This window comes from Xiphophorus couchianus, chromosome 8 (genome assembly GCF_001444195.1).
Source record: "Xiphophorus couchianus chromosome 8, X_couchianus-1.0, whole genome shotgun sequence".
Taxonomy (NCBI): Eukaryota; Metazoa; Chordata; class Actinopteri; order Cyprinodontiformes; family Poeciliidae; genus Xiphophorus; species Xiphophorus couchianus.
In genome coordinates, this window is record NC_040235.1 from 22,734,974 (window position 1) to 22,746,594 (window position 11,621).

General features: G+C 41.0%; 1 protein-coding gene across 5 annotated transcripts in view; it reads left to right on the forward strand.

Moving 5' to 3' along the window:
• The window catches only part of LOC114149448 (electrogenic sodium bicarbonate cotransporter 1-like), a 37,029-nt gene extending 25,681 nt beyond the window's left edge, over window positions 1-11,348 (forward strand). For 3 of the 5 annotated variants that reach the window (XM_028025319.1, XM_028025321.1, XM_028025322.1), the window contains exons 13-26: window positions 622-755; window positions 2,061-2,323; window positions 2,584-2,636; window positions 2,748-2,933; window positions 3,821-3,934; window positions 5,120-5,281; window positions 6,497-6,675; window positions 7,118-7,190; window positions 7,689-7,757; window positions 8,774-8,947; window positions 9,502-9,666; window positions 9,789-9,882; window positions 10,182-10,253; window positions 11,241-11,348. In XM_028025319.1, the coding sequence (XP_027881120.1) occupies window positions 622-755; window positions 2,061-2,323; window positions 2,584-2,636; window positions 2,748-2,933; window positions 3,821-3,934; window positions 5,120-5,281; window positions 6,497-6,675; window positions 7,118-7,190; window positions 7,689-7,757; window positions 8,774-8,947; window positions 9,502-9,666; window positions 9,789-9,882; window positions 10,182-10,225 (1,710 nt within the window). In that variant the 3' untranslated portion in view covers window positions 10,226-10,253; window positions 11,241-11,348. The remainder of the gene's footprint in view (window positions 1-621; window positions 756-2,060; window positions 2,324-2,583; window positions 2,637-2,747; window positions 2,934-3,820; window positions 3,935-5,119; window positions 5,282-6,496; window positions 6,676-7,117; window positions 7,191-7,688; window positions 7,758-8,773; window positions 8,948-9,501; window positions 9,667-9,788; window positions 9,883-10,181; window positions 10,254-11,240) is intronic. The other 2 variants (XM_028025320.1, XM_028025323.1) reach the window with 2 other exon arrangements.
• Window positions 11,349-11,621: the final 273 nt, after the last annotated feature.

The following is an 11,621-nucleotide window of genomic DNA, read 5'->3' on the forward strand; positions in this document are numbered from 1 at the left end:
AACTGCTGACAACTTTCAGGAATTTCTAACTCATCTATAATGGCATGCCGTGTTGGCCGCCATCGTCCACATGCACCTGGTAGGTGACAGCCTGTCCATTGGAAGCTGTATTTGCGTTGGCCTCTGCTGTGATGGACACCTGCAGAGAGCATCAGCCGTGTGCGGGGGATTTGCCAGAGCTGTAAATAACCACAGATCCAGATTACCCAGCCATTGTAGCCTCAGCATGGGTGTTAAATGAACCCCGCCCCAACCCCCTTCAATCCTGAACTTCATCACTGTTCCGCAATCCTGTTTTCTAATTTGGGTAAAGAGGGAATCCCAGCCCTGGGATAGCCTTTCTTAGTCATTGCTTCAGAGGTAGAACGCTACTGTTCAATGTTCTTCTCAACATCATGCTGTAAACTAATGAATATTTAATGGGCCCACCCCAATTTATGCTGTCTCCAAGAAAAACTAATGTGTCATCTGCATAAGAGCAAATTTAGCGTTGACGGTAAAGCTGTACAATACTTGCGATAAAATGTGTTTCTGGTAGATTTATAGTCATACTTTGCTTCAGTTCTTCACTCTATCACCTTGGTGAAAATGATCTTAGCTTGTTTTTGATGTGTGCTGCAGGGAGTGTTGGAAAGTTTCCTCGGTACGGCGCTGACAGGAGTAGTGTTCTGCCTGCTAGCTGGTCAGCCCCTGACTATCCTCAGTAGCACGGGCCCGGTGCTTGTGTTCGAAAGACTTCTCTTCACTTTCAGCAAGTGAGTACCTCCCAATGAACCCTAGTCAGTCACAGGATTTCTCCTGTGACTGGATAGTCATCATGCAAACATAATGTAAAAAAATAAAGACAAGAGGGAGATTCGATTGAGAATCCAGAGCGGCGGCTTTCAAGAAAATCTCCATGGTATATGAAACTATCAACACTTAGAGCACGGTTTAATCTTTGCATCGGATATTTTTTGTTTTTTTAAGATTGCTGCAAGTGGGCCAATTGTTCCTGCTGTAAATCTCTTGGCACTTACAGATTGTTCGCGGAACGGTTTGACTGTTAGCTTCCTGTTCTGATTGATTAGACAAGAACAGCGTCAAACCTTCTTATTTAGAACATGATGTTGGGCATGATGTCTGCAAAAAAAAAAGCATGGTTCCTGTGATAGAGCTGAGCAAAAATCCACCGCAGCAATCAGATGAGTGATCTTTCCTCATGGGATGATAAAAATTGTACACAGAGAGTCATTTTACAATCACTAAAGGCTGTCCAATGCCGACGTCTCTCTCCTGGCTCTTTTCTAAGCCCCTCAGTCGGTCTTCTAGCATTACCAGACAACATGCTGACTCTGTTCCGTTATCAATAATTCACTCTCATTTATTTTTACGCTGTGAGTGAAGAATGTTGTGGGTGTCTGTGCCTTGCAAGCGGTTCCGGCGATGGTAACAGCTGCTAGGCTGCAAGCAAGTATTTCATGCCCTGCGCCACAGATGCTAAATAGATAAAAGCGTGTGGTCCAGTTGCATGTGGAGCCCTTTAATTTAGGGTTTTGCTTTCACTATCATAGCGCTGTCATGGCCTGGTATGACATTGTCATAATAACATGATACTTAACTCTGAAGGTATTTACACAAATATATTTAACAAAAATGTTAATTACTTTTATTTAAAGCAGAAAAGTAGCAGTTATTCCTACTGCTGCTTAAATAACATGACATCAACTATAACAGGTGCATCTAAAATGTTGTCTTTGACTTGGAAATAGACGTTATTAATAGGATAGTGTCTGTCAAAAGCAGGACATTAAGGAAGGTTAGAGATGATTTGAAAACTTCTAAAATTGTAACCCAAGTCCAAGAAGCTAACATTAGGTTGTCTACTGCAGCTAATGCTGCATGGAGTTTGCCAACAGTGTTATCTTAAAAAGAATATTGTATCACAAGAGCTTTTGTTTGCTGAGTTTGTTTTAAAAAAAACTGAACTCTCAGAGGGGTAGCGGTCTTTCCAAGTTGCCACTTTCACTGAAACTACTTGCTTTTTCTTTTTTTTCCTCCCCGTCCCCATCCGCACTCAGAGACAACAGTTTCGACTACCTCGAGTTTCGGCTGTGGATCGGCCTGTGGTCTGGTTTGTTCTGCTTGGTGCTGGTCGCCACGGATGCGAGCTTCCTGGTGCAGTACTTCACACGCTTCACAGAGGAAGGCTTCTCTGCGCTTATCAGCTTCATCTTCATCTATGACGCATTCAAGAAGATGATAAAGCTGGCCCACCACAACCCCATCAACTCGGAGTTCGATCACAACCTCATCACTCAGTACGACTGCCGCTGCGTACCGGGTGCGTATCCCAGCAGCTTGACAGTCCAAACCTCTCGGCCGCCCCGGTCACCGTGGTACTGATTGATGTTGCTGAATTTGTCACAGTGTCGGACTTGTGTGTTATTTACATGTCTGCATTGGAAATGACAAATGACACCCCTGCTTACTTTCCCATCCTCCATATCAGATTTAAACTGGCCAAGAGCGACTCAGCTGACATCAAAAGCATTCCCGCTTCACTGATTAGATATTATTGTTCCTTTTTTTCTTTCTTTCTAGGTAATTCATCAACATTCCGCGATACTTCTGCCTGGACAAACCGTACTGATCTGGTATGTGGTGTCCTTGTTCTCTAAAAACACAAAACTGAACAGCCTGGATTCAGGGATCGGTTTTTCAAACATGTTCTCACCCAACTCATTGTTTACTCCTGGCCTCTCCAGCCGGAGAACGCCACCTGGGCGTCCCTGACCCAGCATCAGTGTAAGGAGTTCGGAGGGCTGCTGGTCGGAGAGGCCTGTGATTATGTGCCTGACATTACCCTGATGTCCTTCATCCTGTTCTTTGGGACCTACACCTGCTCCATGGCTCTGAAGAAGTTCAAGACGAGTAGATTCTTCCCCACAACGGTGAGTGGTGAACAATATCTCATCTCTGACTGAGCTGAAACTCTTTTTCAAAGAAGAATGGGCAAAGCTTTCAGTCCGTAATTCTGCAAACTGTTAGAGATACAGAACAATTTCAGCTGTATTGGCAGCTAAAGCTTCTGCAGACTATTGACTCTAGGGGGCTCTACACAGCTGCTAAACTTCTGACATTTGGTTTGTACAACACCAGATCCCAAATTGGGGCATCTCTGAAGGTTCAGAGACGCATAAAGACAATTAGTTACTTAGTCGGCCTTCTATCACCTGAAGAACATTTCCAGGATTAAAGGATGAATGTCCAAGCAAGATTTAGAAACTCATCCATGTGTTTGTCTTTTGTCTTCGCTGCATCCCCAGAAGCAAACATGGAGAAGCAGCATTCGGCTTTTATGCACCACAAATCTGGAACAAACGTCCAGAAAACTGCAAAGATGCCAAAACACTGAATTCTTTTTTTAAATCCAGATCAAAAACCCAGCGGTTTAGAGTTACCTTTGATTAGTAATAGGTGGAACATTGATCAACATGCTTGATGTAAATTTGCTTGATGACGACATTTGACAAAACGCAATGTTTATCTTTTGTTTCAAAATCGGTTGCTGTTTTTATGATGTAAAGCACTTCGAACTGCCTTGTTGTTGAAATGTGCTACACAAATAAATTTGACTTGATGGCACAATTTTAAAAAACCGGACACCATTCTCCCCGCTTCACAAGCGATGGTGCTGCTTTGTGTCGGTCCTACGCATGAAATCCAAATGAACGTATGCGCTTGTGTTAGAAAATGTTATTATTACTGTTAAGCATCTGCTATTTTTTTTTCCTTAAAATAAACTCTCTAACCTACAGTGGTGTTGTCCCCTGTCTAGGTGAGGAAGCTTATCAGTGACTTTGCCATCATCTTGACCATTCTTCTCTTCTGTGGCATTGACGCCTTGGTCGGGGTGGACACTCCAAAGCTCATAGTGCCTAGTGAATTTAAGGTAATCACTACACATTTCATATAGATATGTATGCATGGTTTTCAATGTGGGCTTGACGTCTTGGTGCTGGATATGCTTTAGATCAGGGTTGTTCAAACTTTTTGACACATGGGCCAAAATCGTCAAGTCTAAAGGACTTGAGGGCCAAAAGAATGTTCTTTTATCAACTCAACAATAAACTGAGTATGTGATTTTTTTTTTTTAGTTAAACAAATAAAGTAGTCAGATTTGTTGTTGGAAAGGGGTGTTGATGTTATTATAGCTACAAACATTTAGCTGTATTTAAAAGATGTTTTGCAAATTTTCTAGGTATCAACTGGAAACACTAGAACCTTTAGTCATCTCTGAGCTATAAAATCAGGATTTAGGTTGCTGTTTATTTGAAAACTCTCGCTGTATTAATCCATGTTAAATACATTAATTAGAAGTGGATTTGAGTGCATCAAACTCGGCTTTTGAGTAAAAATGGATAGATGTGGTGCTTGCTTGCAAGAGATTGCAAAGATGGTGGTCATTTAAAGACCAATGATTATTTTATTGCCAACATTTTTTACGGTGAAAAAAATCTGACTTTGTCTGCGGTAATTTTGCCCCAACAAAAAAATAGAATAGTCTCCATTTACATCAGACACCTGTGCTGGGTTGGCCAAGCATGCCGTTCTTGAACTGAAATCAGTCCCGGGGGGCCTCACATGGGCCCCCCAAGATGCACGCTGGACGCCCCCCTCCACCTTAGACAAAGGCCGATGCTGTGGTGAGCAGAGTGCTGTTTCCTTAGATTACACTGTTAATGATCCATGTTTCTGCAAGAAAGCCTCCCTAATTCTTTAAAGTCCCCTGCTCAATGCGCTCTTTGTAGTTTGCTCAGTTGGACACATATTACCTTGAAACTAAGACACAGGCATGCTTGGAGATTTCTGAGCTCAAATGCTGGACGGCCGGCAGGCCCCGCAGCCCTCCCTTTTCGTGGAGGAGTGGGCTAAAGGTGATTACAGGTGATATGAGAACCGACGCTCTCCTAGTTGCGAGCACAGAGGCGGCTTTCTTTGCACATAATAATGCACAAGTAATCAAAACCTACGGCGTGTTCGGGTACCTGCTTTCTTGATTTCATGCTTTGGATGTTAGCCGTGTTCTTGCATGTGGATTCGCCATTACAACTAATGCTTTTTCTTCTTTTTTCAGCCCACAAATCCAGCACGGGGCTGGTTTATTCCTCCATTTGGAGGAAACCCCTGGTGGGTGTACCTGGCAGCTGCACTTCCTGCCCTCTTGGTCACGATTCTGATCTTCATGGATCAACAGATCACTGCGGTGATTGTGAACAGGAAAGAACACAAGCTAAAGGTAGGCAGTTCACCTAAATGTTGTTAAATGTAGGAAGAAGATCTTTATGTCTGTCTTACATCATTAGTTTGTTAATGATGTAAGACAGAAGTTTGTTTCAGGTCCCTCTTGAAAATGAGATCTAGATCTCAACGGGGTTTACCTGATTAAATAAAGGAATATTAATCGCTTTTTTTTTTTTTTTTTTAAGGAAAATTGAACATTTTGATCTTGTGAAGGGACAAAAGCTTCTTTTGTTGAACCACTTTTTTAAGAAATATTCTGGAGCTGTATATAATAATTACTTTTAAATTACATTGGAAAAAAGACGGTGAAGACAATAAATGAGGCATTTTAGTCCATGGGGGAGAAATGACTCCATTTTTTATTTAAGCTGGTTTTCATTCATTCACAAAGGCGGGTAGATACAATACAAAAATATTCACAACTGTTTAAGCTTTTCCCACATGTTATGTGAAAGGCCAACACATTTAGTAAGTAGTGCCAGGCATTTCATATTGCTACTTCTAAGATATGCTCCTTCCAATTCCTCATTGTGTACTAATTTGCATTAGTCTATTTCAGAAAGTCCTCTCAAAATATATTTTTGAAAACGTTTACACTGCACCGCTCTGACGCAAATGACAGGCGCCATCAACATCCAATAACACTAACCTTCTCTGTGAACAGAAGTAGGTGGAGTAGCCAAGTTTTTTTTCTCAGATAAGAGTAGCGCTGCTTCAACATATTTTTACTCAAGTAAAAGTAAAAAGTAGTCCTCGGATTAAAAAACAACAACATTTGGTTAAAAGACAACTCAAGTACCGAGTCACTCACTTAATATTTTTAAAAAATACATCATTAGATAAGCCAAAACCTAAAGTTATGTGGAAATGTTGGTATTTTAAAGACCAAAGTGAAAATAATTTCTATAAATAAGTACAAAACAACCAAGACAATCAAAAGAACAACCCCCCTCCGCCCCCCCAAACAATTATTTCAATATAAAACACACAATGCAGGTGTGTGAATCTTTGGTAAAAATAAGCTCATTTTTAATCCAACCAAGTCACTCGCTGTGGGTCGAGTATCAAGAAATCTTTCTATAGTAAGAGTAGCAGTGCTTCATAATAGGATTATTCAAGTAAAATTCTAAAGTACGTCATAGTAAAAAATAACATCTACTCGAGTAGATAACCCTATGAAACCCTTTGTCTTCTGTCTCTTCGTGCCCAGAAAGGGGCCGGTTATCACCTGGACCTGTTCTGGGTGGCCGTCCTGATTATACTCTGCTCCTTCATGGGGTTGCCATGGTACGTAGCTGCTACCGTCATCTCCATCGCCCACATCGATTCTCTGAAAATGGAGACCCAGACCTCCGCCCCCGGAGAGCAGCCCAAGTTCCTGGGCGTCAGGTGAGTGTTGGTTCCATTTTTATTTCTTTGCTTTATCATACTTGTGGCCGTTTTTGACGCGTTTTCAGGTTTAAGTGAGAAGGATCTCACCAAGCGCTTCTATTAAAAATCTCATATTTTGATTTTTTTTTTATACATTTGTGGCATATAAATACACTCAGTGTGTGAAAATCAAACTAATTGCTGTATTGCTCAGGTCAGGAAAACATTTTTCCTAAAAAAAAGAATTTAAAAAAGTTCCGATCAGTTTCCATGACGTCCTTGTTGGTCTCTATAGCTGATGACAGAAATTTCCGTAACATTGTTTTTATGAAGTTTTACCCCCTTTTACGTGCTAAGAACCCATCATAAAGTTTCAGAAGTCAGAGTCCCTGCATGTGAAAACTTTTAGGCTTTACAAATGATGCTGATTTTCCTATTTCTCCCTCCTCCCCCCATCCAGGGAACAAAGAGTCACTGGCATCTTTGTGTTCCTCCTGACGGGACTCTCTGTCTTCATGGCTCCTATCCTAAAGGTATTCCGTCCAGCTCCTAATTCCTCCATGGAAACGCGGATTACAGTCCGTCCCTTTTAGGACGAGCTCTCCTCACTTGTCTTTATTTTTTAAAAATCATTTAGAATCTTCCGTTCATCCGATTAGTAGCCCCCGTACCTGGACTAATTCCATGTGAAAAAAAGGCACATTCATCAGGACTTTAAGCTCCAGTTGGAGAAGAGGGTAGAGTTTCCATTCCCTCATTAAGTTGGGAAAGAACCTAAGAGGAGGCTTTTGTTGGAGCTGCTGCGCCCCCTAGTGGCCGTTTTGTTTTCCAGGTGTGGAAAAGTAGTTTTTCCTCCAACTGTTGTCTAATCTGCTATCTGTGAGCTACTTTAAAGCATTAATGCCTAAACTAGCTGGAGCTTTAACACACAAAACTATTCTATTTTCTTATTTATAATTTAGCTTTAGCTACTGATACTACATCCATCTGCATGTATAAAATGGATATCGTTTTTGCTTTGTTGTCTGCAGTTCATCCCGATGCCTGTTCTCTATGGTGTGTTCCTCTATATGGGTGTGGCATCACTCAATGGTGTCCAGGTGAGTTGCTTCAATCTAACTAGCATTGGTACTCGCCACATAAGTCTATGACTGTATTAGCTTCTTATAAGATGGTTATACAAAGCTTATATTTTACCGTGCCTTGTTCATAGCCCTCTATGCGTCTCACAGTTGATGTTGCAATAATAAACGTCACAGTTGCTCGTTGAAACTTTGTGCAGCAAACCATCAGTAAGTGGATAATTGTGAAAATTTCTTTTTGTTACAAAATCTGCAAAAAAATATGAGTCGTCTGAGGAGAAAACTGCGCATTTATGTTAAATACAAAATAAATTTGTGTGCTAGGATGGGCTGAATACAAATGCACACCACACTTTTCAGAATAGTGTTATTATTTACAAACACTCAAATCATTTTCCTATGAAAGTTATGCCACTTTATTGTGGGCTGTCACATACATTTTCCCCCTCTCCAAAAAAAAAAGTTTCCAATTACATTCACTGTAGCTGTAATGGGGGAAAATGGCGAAGAGGATTTAATACCAGTATTCGTAGGCACTAGGTATCGTCATAGCAACACATGTACGTAAGTTGAAGAGAGCCAAACTATTGAAGGAGTAACTACATCTATAACTTAATTGTATAAACTACATCTATAACTTAATTGTATAAACTACATCTATAACTTAATTGTATAAACTACATCTATAACTTAATTGTATATTCTTGGCATATTAATACTGTTGTATCTGTAGCATCACCTGTTCTTGTGTAGATTCTGGTCCATTAGTGTTTAAATTACTGATCAGAATTGAAACCAAACAGCCGAATAGAGATTTGTGACGGGCTGGCCCTCCTTTTGTAAAATGACAGACTTGTTCGCTGTTGCTTTTTACTTCCATTAAAACCAGTTACGAACCAGTTCTCAGCCGCCAGCCTTTCTCTGAACGCTCTTGTGGTTAAAGAAAAGAACAAAAACACAACAGAAGTAGTGATTTCTTTTTATTTCACTTTTCTTCATCTCACTGTCTGCTTTGAAACCAAAAAAACCGACAGTTCATGGACCGCCTGCTGCTGCTCCTCATGCCTGCCAAGCACCAGCCGGACCTCATCTACCTGCGCCACGTCCCCCAGAGACGGATCCACCTCTTCACCTTCATCCAGGTCCTGTGCTTGGCTCTGCTCTGGATCCTCAAGTCCACCGTTGCCGCCATCATTTTCCCCGTCATGGTGAGGATCGCCTGACGTGTAGCCGAGTGAAAACTGAAGCGCAAAGGACGGAGCCGGACCGTATGTCTGGAAAAACGTATCACGAGAACAGCTATATCGATTAAATGTCGATGTCAGTAATTGATTATTAGGTATTTTCTGTTTTAAATATCTGAAATACTGCCAAACTGGTAGCATGACCTTTCCTGTTTCAGCCACGGTTTTCCACGCCGTTGTATACTTTAAGCCGTTACGAGGCACGGTGGCGAAAACCGAAGTCGTTGCCGTGCACATTGCTCTGCAGGTTGTTGCTAGGTAACCAAAGAGTGAGTTAGCTGATGCCACCGATCTAATCATGAGAAGTAAAGCCGCTAAAGCCTTTTCCTCTGCCTACATCTTCAGAAACGCTGCGCTGTTTTGAATAGGACTTCAGTAAATATCCTTTACATTGAATATTCTATAAGATGTATTATCGACCGATACTGACAATGCGTTTAGCGCGATACCTTTTTCTACGGATTGACAAATTCTCCAACCTTCTGTTGAGAATGATTTCCCTGCGCTTCCGTTCCTAGATTTTGGCGTTAGTTGCCGTACGAAAGGCCATGGACTACCTGTTCTCCCAGCACGACCTCAGCTACCTGGACGACGTGATCCCGGAGAAGGACAAGAAAAAGAAGGAGGACGAGAAGAAGAAGAAAAACAAGAAGAAGGGAAGCATCGACAGTGAAATTGACTACGTAAGTAACAGTCGGCAGTACAAATGAGAGAAAAATTGCACTTTCTCTCGACTCCACTGTTGATGTGACGTGTCAGAAAGTAGCTCTCCAGCGGTTAATGTTGTCCCTCCGTCCTCCCACAGTCCGACTACCCCTACCATGAAAATATCCCCTCTATAAAAATCTCTATGGAGATGATGGAACAGGAGCCCATGTTGGGGAATAAATCTTTGGATAGTGAGTACCACTGGCCAGGGTTTGCTTCGCTCCCACTAAGAGAGCTGCTCAGACTCTGCTTCTCGAAGTTTCTCCTGCCGCGCTCACCCTTTAGCTCTGACTCTGACTTCCTGCCCAGCTCAAACCGTTAGCGGATGAGTTCATGTTGGAACCCTAAGAAAAAATAAATAAAAATAAAAAAAGCTTTGCATTGCTTGCTTCCTTTTCTTTCTCCCTTCTCCAGTTTTTGCTCCTGCAGCCTAACTTGAAATTTAAGATTTTGCCAAAACATTTTTGCCGTTTCTTTTTTCCCCCCTCAGGAGATTCGCCGCAAACTGTCCTTAACCCCCATTCACCGTGCTGAACACTACTTTGGCTCCCCCTCTGTGTAAGTGAGTACCATCCTCCTTTTGCACAGCTGTCCTATATTGTTTTAAAAAAGATTCACTACTAATTAGAACCTATAAGTTAACAAAAGTAGGGCCACAGCTAGCGTTTCCTTTATTTATCGATTAATCTACCAATTATTCTGACGATTAATCGATTAATCAAAAAAGTAAAATTGCCAATTCTGCAGATTTTTTTATTTAAGTTTTTTTAAATGAAATATGAAAAATACATTCAAACTCAATTCCTTTTTAAAATAAGGAAATGTTTTATTGCGAAGGATGTATCTGCAGCTAAAAAAATATATATATATATTTCTAACATCAGCATATGAAAAGCTCAGACATTAATGCTTGAAAGGGCCACAGTGTCGGGCTGATCTGTTGATTTTTTTTTTTTGGATTGACTGACTAATAATTGATATTAAAATATGCTTAATAGGAGTTTGTTTTTGTTTGTTTTTCTTACAGAATTTGAAACATTTGAAGTGAAACCACTAAGAGGAGTTCTGGGTAGAACATATTCACAATTTTTTTGATCTTAACTTCTTTTTTTCTTCCACTATTTTTGCTTAATTTCTACTCTGAGTGTGTCGTTCTTTTAGCAAATGGCCATATTTTAAATGGGTGTACTCCAGTTAACGATTAATCGATTGCTGACTAAGTTGACGATTATTTCAACAGTTGATTCATCACAATTAATCCGATTAGTCGTTTCAGCCCTAAGCGAAAGTTTGCAAAAGTATCACCACAGACTCCCAATTTAGCTCAGTTCTGGACTTTGACTGGACTCAAAAATTGCACAAGAGTTTCATTGAGATGTGGCAGAGTAACTAACCAGGGCTGAATCCAGCGGCTAACTAGATCTTATTTTAGGAAAAAATAAAACGCATTGAGGTTTGTGGTCGCAAAGTGACAAAACGCGAAGAAATCTGGGGGACATGAAGACGGCGAGACGCTTCATGTCTCTTTATTTTTTTGTCTTTCTCTCAGTTTCGGCTGCGGTTCACACGGCTCACCTCGAATTCGGATCGACCGGGAGGAGAACGGCTTCCTCGGCAAGAAGAGCTCTGAAACGGAACTGTGAAAGAAATCTGTACACAAAGCAGCACAACACTGCAAACATGCTCTTATTTTATTTCATTTGAGCTTTTATTTTATTACCACAGTCCCGATCCGTGGCGGCTATTTCTACCACAATTCACACGAGGATTTGAATCCGAATAGCTGGAAGTATTTCGTCTTAACACTTTGGTGGTACTGAGTTTTCAGCGTTGTCGGCTGAAAAACAAACAGAACATCATCTGACTTGATTCTGTACATACCTATACCCAAAGTTTTAATTTATTATGATTATGATTATTATTATTATGA